This window comes from Podarcis muralis, chromosome 9 (genome assembly GCF_964188315.1).
Source record: "Podarcis muralis chromosome 9, rPodMur119.hap1.1, whole genome shotgun sequence".
NCBI lineage: Eukaryota > Metazoa > Chordata > Lepidosauria > Squamata > Lacertidae > Podarcis > Podarcis muralis.
This window is the reverse complement of record NC_135663.1, coordinates 59,326,839-59,341,496: the sequence shown is the minus strand read 5'-3', so window position 1 is coordinate 59,341,496 and position 14,658 is coordinate 59,326,839. Positions and strand designations below refer to the sequence as shown.

Below are 14,658 nucleotides of genomic sequence, written 5' to 3'. Positions count from 1 at the left end.
GTGAAAGGCTAAATTAAGCAACAGCCCCAGCCGCCGCCTCCTCCTCCTCCAGCCCATCTATTCTCCAACATCTCCAGCAACTGCTGCTAGTGCAAAGCAGGCACGGAGAGGGACGTCCCCCCCCCAGTCAGCTTCTCCCCCCCCCTGCTTCCCGCCGCCCGCCCCAAATCTCGTGCCGATGCAAACTTCTGGGAAGAGCACGTTTCTTGGGTGTGTGAGCGGCCGGCCGGGATTGCAGTAACCTGTCTGGATGGATCAGCCAAAAAAGGGATGCGCGAGGAAGCAGCCGAGCAAGCGCCAAGGGGGCTGGGGGTGCGGGGCGAGCAGCTGCAATTGGGCAGCGGGGGGGGGGGAGCGCAACTCTCCCCACAGGCCTCCCCATCTCTTCCCCCCCTCCCCCTGGGAGGTTAACCCCGCTGCCTCTGCCCGCTTTGCCACGGGCTAAATGAGGAGGAGTGGGGGTGGGTGGGAACGGCGCCGGCTGCTTCCTCCTTCCCTCACGGGGAGACGACGCTCGCCTCAGGCCGGGCCGTTGCCACGCGAGCTAGAACCACGCACGCCGCGGAGGCGTCTACCTCACAACGAAAAAAGACCACCCCCCCCCCACCAAAAAAAAAGCCCCGCCAGACGGCGACTCCACCGCCGCCCGGTTGCTAGGCAAGGCGGGGGGGGGGGGGGACACGACACGACGCCCTGCGTTAGGGCCCGGCCGAGCCCACGTCCCGCTCCCGGGTGCCTCGGGGCTCCTCCTGCCCCGCGGCGCTCCAGCTGCAGCAGCAGTGGCACCGGTGGTCCACAAACGGCTCTTTCTCCTCACGGTGTCTCTCCCTCTCTCTGCGGCTCCGCCCCCTCACTGTCCCCGTCCCCCCCCCCCCCACGCCACGCACCCTCCTCCTCCTGCCTTTCCTCGCTGGAGCCCCCGGGGGCGCGTGCCAGCTGCATCCGCTGCCTGCGCGAGCACGCGTTTGGCGCGCTCGCCCTCACTCCCTCACCCACACGCACACGCACGCGGTCGCACACACGCAGAGAGAGAGAGAGAGAGACATACCCATATACCCCGGACTGACTGACTGACTGACTGCTGCTGCTGCTCTACGCCCGCCTCGCGCTACTGCTCGCCTGCTTTGCGCGCGCGCGCACATGCACACACACACACACACACACACCGCCGCTCTGGGTCCGCTTCTCTTCGCAGGGGCTGCTGCAGTCGTCTGGAAGCCTCCCCCCTCCCTCTGCCAAGTTTCCTTCTTCTTGAGCTCCCCCCCCCCCCCGCCACTCTCCGGAGCCTCGCTAGGGAGGACTCCCTCCTCAAGCTCGCCAAGTCCTTATTATTAATATTATTATTATCCTTTATGTTTTGGCTGCTCCTTTGAGCGCCTCCTGGTGCTCCCAAGGTAGGCTCCCTACTTGCTCTCCCTCCCTTCTTCTTCTTCTCTCTGTCCCTCTCCCTCCCCTCCCTTGGAATGAGTGGAGAGTGAGTGGTTTCCAGGGGTATGTACCAGAATGAAAAGGAGATGTGTGCTTATGGGTGGTTTGCATTGGGGAGAGGGGGGGGGTGATAGAGGATGCTTTGGCTTTGAACCTTTCCTCCCCCCTTCAGCCTATTTGAGTGAGACATTTGGAAGCTGGGGGGGGGGGGAGAGGAGGCTTCTGCAACTTTGCGCTGCGCCGCGACTGTTTTCGTTGTTGTTTGCGAATTCCGCCTCTCTATGAATTCTCTCTCTGGACATCTATCTCCGTGACTGTGGCAGTTATTATCTTTAAGCAGCTGTCAAACATGTTCAGCATTCGGAAAGAGCTGGGCTGCCTCGGTTCACGGCAGTGTCAGTGAACCCCTTTGCAAATGCCTCTCTCCAACACCCCCCCCCCCACCTGCCACATCTTCCTCAAAATTTTTTTGCTTGAAGATGTAGCGAAACCAACCGAGGAATTACTGGTGGACTTTTTTTTAATATATAAGAAAAAGATAGGGGGAAGTCTTGGATTTCTTTCTATTGCATGGGAGTGAGGAGGAAAAGCAACATTTGCTGCAACTGCTCATATGTCAGCTTTGATTATGCACTGCATGTAGAACAACACATGATCTGGGAGGAGGACGGAGATGTAATAACTTGTTAGTGTGGGGTGGTGGTTGTTTTTTTTAAGCGGGGGAGTGCTTCAGTGACCCATGGGTCCAAAGTCTTCATTGAAGTGGCATCCTTTTGTCGGTTTGAATTGAAGGCATCGCTTGGTTGGGAACTGATTCAAAGCCAAGTGTTTTCTCTCTCTCTCTCTTCCTCCTCTTACATCGCTAGGAAGAGGAAAGGAAGCAGCTATGAAGAGGAAACTGATGTTCTACATGATGCAGTTGGTTCTCGTTTTGTTGGCGTGCTTCTCTGCAAGGTGAGAGGAGGTTCTGCTTCTTGATCAGCAGCAACAGAGATTGCCTTGTTTGCTGCTAGTTAGCGCCGCTCATATACGTTTGGGCAAGAAAGCTGTTCTTTAAATATAAGATCAGTTGGTACGCAGCACAGGTGAAGTAAAGGAGGAAGTCCTGAGGTTGTTGAAATGTTAATAACTTGGGTCAAACAAGTCTTTCTAAAAGCCAAATGACAGTTTTCGTGATTGCCTCTGGAAAGAAGAGCACTGTACAATCTTTCTGTGCAGCCTTTGAAGCTATGCAATGTTTTCTGGAGTCATTGTGTCACTCTAGTTATATCACACCAGTCCTCATGGAGAATAAGGAACAGGAAAGAAACCAAAACACTGAAGATAATGGGATATTTTGCATGTGGACGTGGGTTGGAACGGGGAGTATTTTTGGTCAACATAACAGAACACGGAGACATTTAATATTTAAACCTCTAGGTGGAGATAGTATACAATTCCACAATCCCATAAAATAAAACAATAACCTGATTCATTAATCAACTTTTGATGTTGCTTAATAAACTATATATCTAAAATGATGGCATTATAAAAGGCAATTTAAAATGCATGCTTAGGTTTGGTTTTACCTGGCACCTCTATGCATCCAATTAATGATGATTTCTAACTTCATTTTGCTCATAGATCACAGCTTGGGCTGCAGTAGCATTCTGACTATAACATATTTTTGCATTTTATTTTCCTCAAAATCATAAGAAACTCATCTGATAGTGAAAAGCAATGCATCCAATTTTAGCCAAGTAATTGGCGATATATTTCAGTGGCTAGAATTAAATGCTGCTTTGAGGTTTTGATGTTTTCGGTTTATCTAGCCAGCAAGGATGCTGCAGTATTAGTTAAGCCACAGTGGGCCTGGTCCTTTTACTCAAGTGAGTAAGTCTCATTGCTGCCAAGGAGTCAACATGTGTACCTAAAGACTACTACATTCTTCTATAATTTTCAGGATTAGACTCTAATAGGAATACCAGTGTTAGTTTTTATCTAATAATTTGCTTACAAAACTAGTATTTCTTTAATACTGGTAAAAATATCTGCTTGTATACAACATGCAAGTGCTAACAATAGTATTTTAAATCTTATTGACAGCTCAGATGTGAAATACTAAAGTCAAATAATTACTTGTAAGCGAAGGGTCCTGAAATACCACAAACTGCAAAAAACAACAACCCATAAACATTTAAATGCTTTGTCCATGTTGTTGAATATTCCTATTTTCTTAATTTCTCAATAATGTTTTATCCATATAAAAGTAGTCTTGTTTTACTTGATTATTTACTTTTAGTTCAGACTGTGCTCACATTGCAGAAATTGCCTCAGAAGGAGGATAGCATTAATCATGCATTCAAAAAAACCAAATGTCAGAAATAACTGTAGATTGTTGGGGAAAGACAATGTATATCATATTCTTTTTATGCTAGCTGAATATTTGGAACTTGTATGAAAGGGGCATCTAAGCATCATAAATCTGAAGCAAAAATTTGGTTGTTACTATAAGGTTCATGGGAAAGATCCGTTCAGGGAGCAGAACTGACGTCCAAAGAAATACAACAAGGCCTTGGTTTGGATTTTCCCAGTTTAAGAGACATTCGCTTTTCAGCACCAGTCTTAAGTGGACAACAACTGAAGGAAGTCACTGTGTTTGCTGCTGTTTTTCAGAATGGGGTGAAGGAGGATCGGATTACTTTTCATTCCTTTTTTTCTCCATGGCATCTTCAAAACTGAATTTTAAGCTTTTTCTTCTTCTTCTTTGCCCCCATGTTTATTATCCTGGAAATCCGTTGAATTAATATTTTTACCACAACTGCTACAATAATTTAACAGGATTTGTTTTAAGATCCATACATATTTTAGACTCTCTTGTGGTTTGCTGCTTTTCTATCTCATCGCAACTACCCATGATTTACAAACATCAGAAGCCAGTTTTATCACGACAGCTTCTCTCCATGTCTTGTGTGCTACATGGTCACTGAGTGAAAGCATAGTCGGAATGCCTTCTCAGAAGATGGCAAAGGTGGTCCAGGATGAAGACCATGCTTTTCACATCCTGATATTCCTTCCCATGCAAGCGTTCATTATAAAGAAATAGCTGCAGTATTTTGTTTAATTGTATTTAACGGTACAATTGTATTTAACCATAATGAAGAAAACCAGAATTTCCCAGTCTTTTCCAAAATTCCAGTATTTTATGTCTTTCTCATCAACAAACGTAGTATGTGCCCCAGTTACATTGCAGTTCTGCTTTATTTTTTTTAACTTTTTATGGAAAAAATAAGCATGTAAATATTACCTGCTGGTCCACCCTGCTTTCCCAAATATATTTATATTTCTCCATTGCCTTGTGAAGGAGCACCAATAGCAGGTGTCAATGGCAAAGACCTTACAGTTTGCAACCTGTGTCATTGGGATGCATATGAATTGTTGTTTCCAAGGCCTTGTCACTCAGTGAATGCATCAAGGCCTATGAGTCCTATAAGGTCCCTACCGGCCAATTATTTCCAGTGTTCGTTCCCTGCTTTGCTACAAGGTTTCTTGGAAAAGGAAGTGGGTAGCAGGAGGTCCTGACTGACAGTGATCCAATTCTTGGAAGGACCTGAACTTTTATTAGAAGAGCTGTGGCTTAGCAGTAGAGCATCTACTTTATGCAGAAGGTTCAATCCCTGTACGTATCTCTAGATTGGGGATGGCAGAATCCCCAGTCAGGGCAGACACCATTGAGCTAGATGGACCAATGACCTGACTCCATATAAGGCAACTTCCTGTGCTCCATGGTGTATTGGGCTTAGTGGACAAAGATCTACTCTTGAGTTTGCTGTTACAGGTTTCACCTTACTATGTGCTTCAGGTATTGCAGGTAAATACAACTGGATGCATCTCTTGTTTGCAGCACTTATTACAAGTGTTGGCTTGTAATCAATTCTCAGAGAAGTTGTAAGGAAGTGGACAAGTGTGATATGGGTTGCACCAGTGATTTTGCCACTGTTTTCATTTGTTTTAAGTTTTTTAAACACACGCACACACACAAACACACATGTTGCCTTGCTAGATCATACCAAGGGTCCAAGTTGGCCGGTATTCTGCCTCCAACAGTGGTCAGCCACTTTATTTTCTTTGATTGCCAGAGAAGAAATTGGAAGAAAGAGAAAAAGCATACCCAGCTGAGGTGGGGATTTAAATATCTAGTAGGAAAGTTTTGGATAGGCTTGGCTGAGGAAGCAAGCATACATAGAACAGAGAAGGACATGGTGAATGAATAAGAAAAGGGAAATGGTAAATATTTACATTGCTCACATGATGAAGTGTGGTGGCTAAAGTTGGGTCCTAAAAATGAAAAGCTAAAGAATGTTGATTATTCGCTAAGAAAAGGGTGGCATCTTCAAATAATTTGTATTAAATGCATATACAGAATATTCAGAGCTAATAAATACTAACAGTGTAGTAAATGTACATAGAACATATTTAACATATTATTTTTTTTAAATGTCTGTTTAGATCAGCATCGGTTGACCCCAATGAAGATGAAGCAAAAAATAACATCACCATCTTTACAAGAATTCTAGATAGGCTTCTGGATGGTTATGATAATCGTCTGAGACCTGGATTAGGAGGTAATGAATAACACTTCATTTTGAAAAACAAAAGACCTCATTGGGTAATTAGAATTCTGGTGCTTAACATGTTGATAATTTTGCCTGAGAATATTGACCTGTTCTTCAACCCAAATAGTGTCTACTATTTTGATACTAGGTTTAGGAAAATTGAATCTGTTTATATTTCTGAAAGTGTGACAATTTTGTAGCATTTGATGTTTGCCATTTTGTTCATAGCCTGCATTATTTTGATTGTGGTTTTTTTTAAAGAAAATAGTTTTTACTAAGGGTTTTTATGTTACAAAACAAATAAACAGGGAAAGGTACATCTATTTGGTTTTGACTGCACAGGAGATCATTACAGCTGAGTAATCCTATATAAATAGTATTATCACCCCAAGGGTCTGATGTGGGTACTTTGTATTATACAGGGGTCAAGCCTCTGACCATTAAACCGCCACTGAAATCATTGGAAGGATTCCCAATAACATCGTGGTGAAATAACAGTGTGGTTTTGTTCCTTTATAAGCATTTGTTAAGGTCAATAAATGGCAGCTCTGTTATGGGTTACCTTTGCTTGAGCTCAGAAAGAAAGAGGGTGAAATTTGGAAATGGCTCCTACAAATTGTTTACATGTCCATCTTTCTCCTAGATGTCAAACAACTTTTCTTTTTTCTTTTTAAAAAGCTAAACTTTCTTAATGGCAACCTATCTCTTGCTATTCAATTGCCTCCATCAATTACAATGGTTAATAGTGTATAAACATCATAGCTAATGGCACAGACTGTTCAAGAAGATCAACTAGGTCACTCCCCCCTCCAATCCTGTGGGACTTGTTTATCCACAGCAAGATGTTTAGGTTACCCAAACCTCTTTCATCTTGAGGACACAGAGCTGCTTGTGCCATAGATTCAAGATCAAGACTATTTTGAGCTAGAACTGCAGAGCTCGGTGTCAAAGCATCAGGTCCCTCAGATTCTTGTCACAGGCCCCATAGGTAAAGATCTACATAACAAGAGCCCTTTGGCTCTCACCTCTTCCTCAAGCAGCTCTCAGATACATACATACATACATACATACATACATACATACATACATGAATACATACCTACCTACCTACCTGCAGGGTGACAGGAGCAAGACAAATAAACTCAGCTTCCAGCTTCAAGGTGTTTCCACTCCTGCCCTTTCCACACCAGCCTCTGGCCCAAGCAGCTCTCAAATCAATGCAAGGCAGACTGTTGATGGCAGCCCTGGAAACAGCACTCATCCCCAAAAGCAAAGCAAAGGGGGGAGGGAAGCACCGAATACAGTTGCAGCCAGCAGAAGAGTCTTCGAGCACAAAAGGGCTCCCGCTGTTGTTCTTCATCCTTGTGCAAGGATCAAAAGCAAAGCAGCCCAGGCACAGTTAGCTGAAACAAGCTAATCTACCCCAGCTTTAAGTAGTTTTCAAAAGGTTCCAAGGAATCTTAGTGTTCCTCAGAAGTTGATCAGGAGTTCCTCAATGTGAAGATGACTAAAGCTTCCCTCAAAGATAGTTGCCCGCCACCGCTATCAATTCCTCCCTTGCAACACACAGCTGCAGAGTCGTTCTCTTGAACGCTCTTAATTCTCATGAAGCAATGGTGACACTCAAGGTATATGGCCCTCACTGCACTTGACCTGAGCACGAACACTCATGTGGCCTTCCAGATGTTACTGCTTTCATTCCTCACCATTAACCATGTTAGTGGGGCTCACAGGAGTTGGCGTGAAACATTACCTGAAGGACCACAGGTTCCCTTCCCCGGTGTACCAAAGACACAGATCCCTTTACATTAAAATGAATGACTTACTGGTGCTTATGAAACCATTACAGTTGTTGTGAGGTGTAGAATAGTAAGCATAAAAGACACTTTTAAAAATGCAGTGTGGCTTGTTTGTTGCAAGTTCATCTTGAATATATCCAAAACCAAACCACGCCAAGAAGCTTGCTTACCACAGTCCGCAGTCAGAAATGTACAAGAGGACTATCTGTTCCCCACCAGATGCTGGGTTCACCAGCTGTTATAATAGAATGCAGGGGTGAAAGCTGGTTTCTTTTTCTTTTTTTTTGGAAGTACTTAAGTTGCAGTGAATGTGCATGTCAAGATGATGATACCATAAATGTGCAAGGTGGGCAAAAAGGGATAATGATCATATAATCACTTTTGCTATGCTGGCTTAAATAAAATTTAGATAAATTGCTATGGTTAGGTGAATTTTCTAACCCAGGAGTACTAAAAAAACGGGGAGTGGGGGTGGAAACCTGAAATGAAATGCCAACTCCTTATATATGAACCTTCCTTGGTTTTTATTTATTTTTTAAAAATTTTTTTGCTTATTGATGGAAATCCTGTAATGAAATCTAAACAGAAAAATTGTAAGCAATCTCACTTAGATGCAGTCTCTGGAGCAGTTTTGCTGAGAATAGAAATGAAACCAACAAGTGCTATTTTTATGCAAGGAGGCGAGGCAAAAGCTATTCTGCATGTGCTGGAAGTGTATGGCATTTAGCACGGTGGGGAAAATAAACAGAATATTTTGTTGGTGCACAAATTTGAAAAAGCTGATTGATTTCTTCTTTGATGATGGGTGAATATAGAAAACCAGTTTTCCTTGTGGGGAAGCCTCCTCATTCTTTTCTTAGAAGTGTGCCAAAGCATGTTACAGTGCAGCAATATAGACGACTATGCCTGTTTTTTGTAGTATTCTGTGGTTGCTTTTGCTCACTCCAGTTACCAAGTAGTTCTGTTGCCATGGAGAACCGATGTATTCTTCCATGTATTGCTGCAGTACGGCTTTGTCACAACTTCCTGGTTCTTTGTTTAAGAAAGTAGATGGTTTAATATGTTCTCACAGTCTTGACGTTTTGTTCATACTGATAATGGTGTTACTACAAAGGGCTCAGTAATTTCTTGACACCCCCCCATCTCTTTGGATTTATTCTCTTTCTGTTGGGAGGGGGGGACACCCAGTTTCTTTAAAAAAACTAAAAAAACAAACAGAAGCTTGCCTTACTGTTAAGTTCTAAAGCTAGATATTTTGTGTTATCCTAACTATTCATGGCAAAAATTTAAAATTGCGATTGAGGTGGATGTGTGAATATGGGCACACCCAGGCCTAGCACTACCATCTGGAGGTGTCAGACAAATGTCTGACACCAATACAGTGGTACCTCGGGTTAAGAACTTAATTCGTTCTGGAGGTCCGTTCTTAACCTGAAACTGCTCTTAACCTGAAGCACCAATTTAGCTAATGGGGACTCCTGCTGCCACTGTGCCCCGCTGCACGATTTCTGTTCTCATCCTGAAGCAAAGTTCTTAACCCGAGGTAATATTTCTGGGTAAGCGGAGTCTGTAACCTGAAGCATATGTAACCCAAGGTACCACTGTATGGTGCTCATCACTGAATAAGTGCCCCAGTTTGGCCTTCTTGATTGCTCCAGTTGTAACCACCATCTTTATTTCCACGAAAATGCATTTATTTATTAAAAACATTTAGAACCTACCTTGTAAAAAAATAAAAATAAATGTGAGGATGGCAACGAGAAGTGCCCGTAGCAGCTGAATACAAAAAGACACAGGATGGCTTTATAAACAACTACAGAGCAATCTTAATTCCAGGGTGGAGCAGTGTAGCCGTATTGCATCTGTAGCCCCATTGCTCACACTGACCAGGATGGAGGTTGGGTTGGGAGGCAAAACCCTGCCATGTGCTGTGCCAGCCTGGAGCTTGCATACTGGCCAGGCTCACATTCAGCACATTGCTGTCAAGTGGTGTCAGTAGGGATGGCTCAAGTTCCAGTAGATCAGGCTTCCTCAACCTCGGCCCTCCAGATGTTTTGAGACTACAGTTCCCAGCATCCCTGACCACTGGTCCTGCTAGCTAGGGATCATGGGAGTTGTAGGCCAAAAACATCTGGAGGGCTGAATTTCAGGAAGCCTGCAGTAGATCCTGGGCTGGGTCTACCCTCATAATGCCTAACTTTGGAGCTTTCCATGGGCTACCAGTAGGGGGGATTTCAGCAGCAGTAAATCTACCCACCATGTTTTTAGAACGTGAAAGGGAGAGCTTTACATTGGAGGCATGGTGGAGGCCAGCGGAGGTTGACAGAGCTGTTTCTTCCCCCATCCAACCACACACAGATACATCACCAGCATGGTTAATCAGGTTTAGCTGTAGAGCAATAGAAACAGTTCAGTACAACAAACTTAAAATACCAAAACATATCAGTAAAGGAACTAAAAGTCCTTCATGACCAGAAAGGTTTCCTAAACAGGATGGTTTTAGTTAGAAACTCAGATATATAATCTAGGCGCCAAATGGCTCCTCAAACCAAGGTTACAGTCACCAAAACAGAATGTCTAGTTGCCATTTTTGCGCAAGTCTTATTTTTCAAATGATGGGCTGCTTGATTGATTATCTGATTGATTATCAGTTAAACATATGGCTAGTTTAGATGACAATCTTGATCTAGGTTAAGAGCTTTGAAGAAGATCCAGGGACAGTCCACATATATACTGGCCTATTCTGACCTCTTTTTCTTAATGGCGATGCAAACCATTCATAATGTAAGAATATTCTTCACAACTGTGAGCAGGGCAGTGAACTAGGGTAAGTGAACCATAGAATTATAGAATTATACAGTTGGAAGGGACCCCAAGTTGCCTAGCCCAACCTCCTGCAATGCAGGAATCACAGCTAAAGCACCCATGACAGATGACCACCCAACCTCTGCTTAACAATTAATTACAGTGGTACCTCGGGTTACAGATGCTTCAGGTTACAGACTCTGCTAGCCCAGAAATAGTACCTTGGGTCAAGAACTTTGCTTCAGGATGAGAACAGAAATTGTGTGGCGGCAGCGGGAGGCCCCATTAACTAAAGTGGTACCTCAGGTTAAGAACAGTTTCAGGTTAAGAACAGACCTCCAGAACGAATTAAGTTATTAACCCGAGATACCACAGTATAACGTTTTTCACTGCTCTTGCTCAGGCTGCACAGAAAAAACACATTTTGGTTCCTGAAATTCATTCTTATTGTGCAGATAAAACATAACTGATAGAATTCTACAGGATGAGGTGTTAGTGTATGAAAACAGTCAAGATCCAATGATCCCCAGGCATGCACCTCCAGATGGTGGAGGTGTCAGGCACCATCCTGGTGCCCAGGCATCTTCACTTTGTTGCAAGTGGCAGATAAAGTAAAGGTAAAGGGACCCCTGACCATTAGGTCCAGTCGTGGCCGACTCTGGGGTTGCAGCGCTCATCTCGCTCTATAGGCCGAGGGAGCCAGCGTACAGCTTCCGGGTCATGTGGCCAGCATGACTTAGCCGCTTCTGGTGAACCAGAGCAGCGCATGGAAATGTCGTTTACCTTCCTGCCAGAGTGGTACCTATTTATCTACTTGCACTTTGATGTGCTTTCGAACTGCTAGGTTTGCAGGAGCAGGGACCAAGCAACAGAAGCTCCCCCCATCGCGGGGATTCGAACCACCGACCTTCTGATCGGCAAGTCCTAGCCTCTGTGGTTTAACCCACAGCGCCACCAGCATCAAAGGAAGGAAAGGAAAGAGGGTCACGGGGAACATGGGGCTGATATGAGCAAAACACAGTTATATGGAAACTCAGTTTCAAGGGTTGGTGGTAGAGGGATTAGGCCAAAAAATGCATGGGGGAAACAGTTTTGAGGAAGAAGTTAGGCAGGCAGGGATTAGGTGTTCTTGAAGGAAGTTCTGGGAATCAGGAGCAGCACATATTAACATGTGAAAGCAAGTACTGTACTTTATATTAATATGAGAAAAAAATGAGTGGTATGTTAATCTGCTTTGCTTGTAAAGTGGTTCAAAACTATTTGTTTTTTAAAATTCTGCACAGCTCTACTCAAAATGGTGGCACTGGAATATAGAGGGCATATAGGAAAGGTAGAGAGCACGGCTCATGGATGGTATAGTCTACAGAATCTGCCACCTTCTGGAGCGGGATTGCAAAGGTGCAGGTGCAAAGTAGGAAACCACTCATGTCTAAATTAATCAATGTGAAGGAATTCTCTTGTAAGTTTCCTGCAACCAGATCCATTAATCTGCTTGCCTATAGTAACTCTCACTTTAAGTTGATACCTTGCTTCTGCAGTATGAAGAAGAAACACAGGACTCAGCTGTACAGCTGCAAATAAAACGTTTTAAATGTGTTGTAAAGTGCAATATACAAACGTGACACTAGATGGTGGCAGTGAGCCACGCCAACTTCAATGTATTTTTCAAAACGTTTTTTTTAAAAGGCATTTTCACAGCGGGTTGTTTTTTTAAAAAATATATGTGCGTAGATTCCACCACAATTAATTGGTTCAGGTGTAAGCTAAAACGCTCATGACAGCCAGTAAACTAGAATTCACTGTTGAAAATCCAGTGTGCTTTAGGAAGCAACTTAGGTGTTTTTTAAACCTTTGCCCGCATGGCCTATGGGTTAGGAAGGCATGCTTTGCCTCTGTGTTGTGTTGCATTATACACAAATTACTAGGTGTCACTATGAGATGGAAACATGAACGTGAAATGTCTCCCAACTGTTAAAATGCATCTTTTGATAATATATGCCAGGGTAGCCAACATAGGAACCTCAGGATGTTTCAGGACTACATTTACAATCATTCCAGATTGTTGGCCATGGTGGCTGGGGCTGATTGGAGCCCAGTAACATCTAGAGGGGACCTCATTGATTGTCCCCTATCTATGGCCCTATGCCGTAAATTCTATCTTTGAGTAGGCAATAGGATTCTTTTAAAAAATGGCATTAGCTGTGTTTTGCTGATTTATTTTCTCCCTAATCATGACCCTTTAGAAGAGAAGTCCAATAACTTTCCCAAACAGTAGACCATTATCTTTTCCTTGCTATATGTATGCATTCCTCTTATTCCTTGCTGCTGTTTGTCTTCAGAGACAAATTTCTCTCTGGCAGATGAGAGGTGTTGAAGCAAACAGATGAAAATGTCAAAATGCAAAGTTTAGAGAATCTGTATAATAAGTTCTGAATATACATTTTCATTTTTGCCATTGACTTTTTTTTTATGAAGGCTCCTCAGTCTCCAAGCAGCTGTGTAAGATACAATGGCTAAACTGTTGGGTTGCTCTACAACACACTGACTATGCAATAACCTGTTTAGAACAATAGGCAAGGCATTTTGGAACTAAATTACTAAATAGTCTAATTATTTCTAATTATAGGATTCTGAGAATTGCCATCTTGTTCTGTGTTTTGCTCATGTTCTTTAATGCATGACTTATTTTATTTTTTAATCAGCTAATAGAGGGAAGACTTATTCTTGTTTTTTACACTTGCTCAAAATCCATCAAAGCCAGTTTTGTGAAACTGGTTGATGATACGCAATTCCTCCAATATTTATCTGGTGATAAACATTGTCTAAGAAAGGATTAGATGTGTTCAAGCGTAGGACATATCTGTCCATTGCTAACAGTTAAAAGAACACTCTACATTCAGAGACGGTGTACTTCAGAGTACTTGATGCTTTGGGCATGCAAAATGGAATGGCAATTTCCGTCATGCTCTCTTGTGAGCTTCCTATGGGCATTCGGGACAATTTGTGTCACAGTTCTAGGCTCTTGGTGTGGTCAGAAAAAGGCATTTTAGTTCCAGAAATCCTGGTATGAAGTAATTTGTTGCAAGCACGCTGCTGTACATGAAGCCTTCCCTGTTCAATACATGGTTAGTGCTGGTGCTGTCAGCTTTGACGATGCCAAACATTTTGAAATGAATTTGGTGTCCAAGCTGATATCAGTGTTCATATAGATCCACCTGAGGAATCCAAAGCTAACATTCCAAGTTAAGGAAGACATAGTGAGAAAGAAATTGGCGGTACAAAGGTCCTCACATTTAAATTAACAAAAAGATGTGTGTAAAGTTTAGCATTGCAAGCCTACATGTTGTTTTAGTCAAATCCATGCCGCTGAAGCTGATGGGTGAATTCAGAAGTTATTTCCCTGAATTGTCATACTTTTTACTTTTACAATATTTTAGAACTAACAAATGAAGCCAGCTTTAAAAGCAATGGTATCTTCCACTCTTACACATTTATTTATTTGCCTAAAATATGATCAAAATACTTTTGCTCTAGTTGAAGCACTGAAATAAGATCACTCACCGATTTATGAGTTGCGGTGTACTGATCAATACAATATCCAGTTCCTAAATAGACATATTAAAATTGCCCTGTCCATAGGACATAGGACTACTGAAGTTGTTTTCCGTAAGTGAGGTTTTCCAGAATAGGATCTGCAAGCTTTCTAAAGATGGGATTAGTACTGTATACACTGATCTAATGTTGTGCTCATGCTGACCTCTAGCGACAGGAAATCCTTCATGTGAATGGCTATGATAAGACAAGTGTGGGCTTCTTATATTACAGCCACAGTTAGCTAGGCGTGACACATCTCTACAACAAGTCCGGCAATATTTACTAACCTGCGAATACTATTTCTTCAGTAGGAAATAAAATAAAATAAATTCTATTCTTGTCACTTTCGTTCACTTTCAAGATGGAATCAGTCTCAATAAAAGCAATAGAGCTGTGATTCTTTGTATATTTAACTGATGGCCTACTGAACAGAATGG

At 43.0% G+C, this 14,658-nt stretch overlaps 1 protein-coding gene across 3 annotated transcripts in view; it reads left to right on the top strand.

Moving 5' to 3' along the window:
* Positions 1-914: 914 nt before the first annotated feature.
* GABRA2 (gamma-aminobutyric acid type A receptor subunit alpha2) overlaps positions 915-14,658 on the top strand; it is a 76,085-nt gene continuing 62,341 nt past the window's right edge. Inside the window, exons 1-3 of one of the 3 annotated variants that reach the window (XM_077934329.1) lie at positions 915-1,394; positions 2,295-2,382; positions 5,917-6,032. In XM_077934329.1, the coding sequence (XP_077790455.1) occupies positions 2,315-2,382; positions 5,917-6,032 (184 nt within the window). In that variant the 5' untranslated portion in view covers positions 915-1,394; positions 2,295-2,314. Of the gene's footprint in view, positions 1,395-1,943; positions 2,383-5,916; positions 6,033-14,658 lie in introns of those variants that run through there. The other 2 variants (XM_077934330.1, XM_077934328.1) reach the window with 2 other exon arrangements.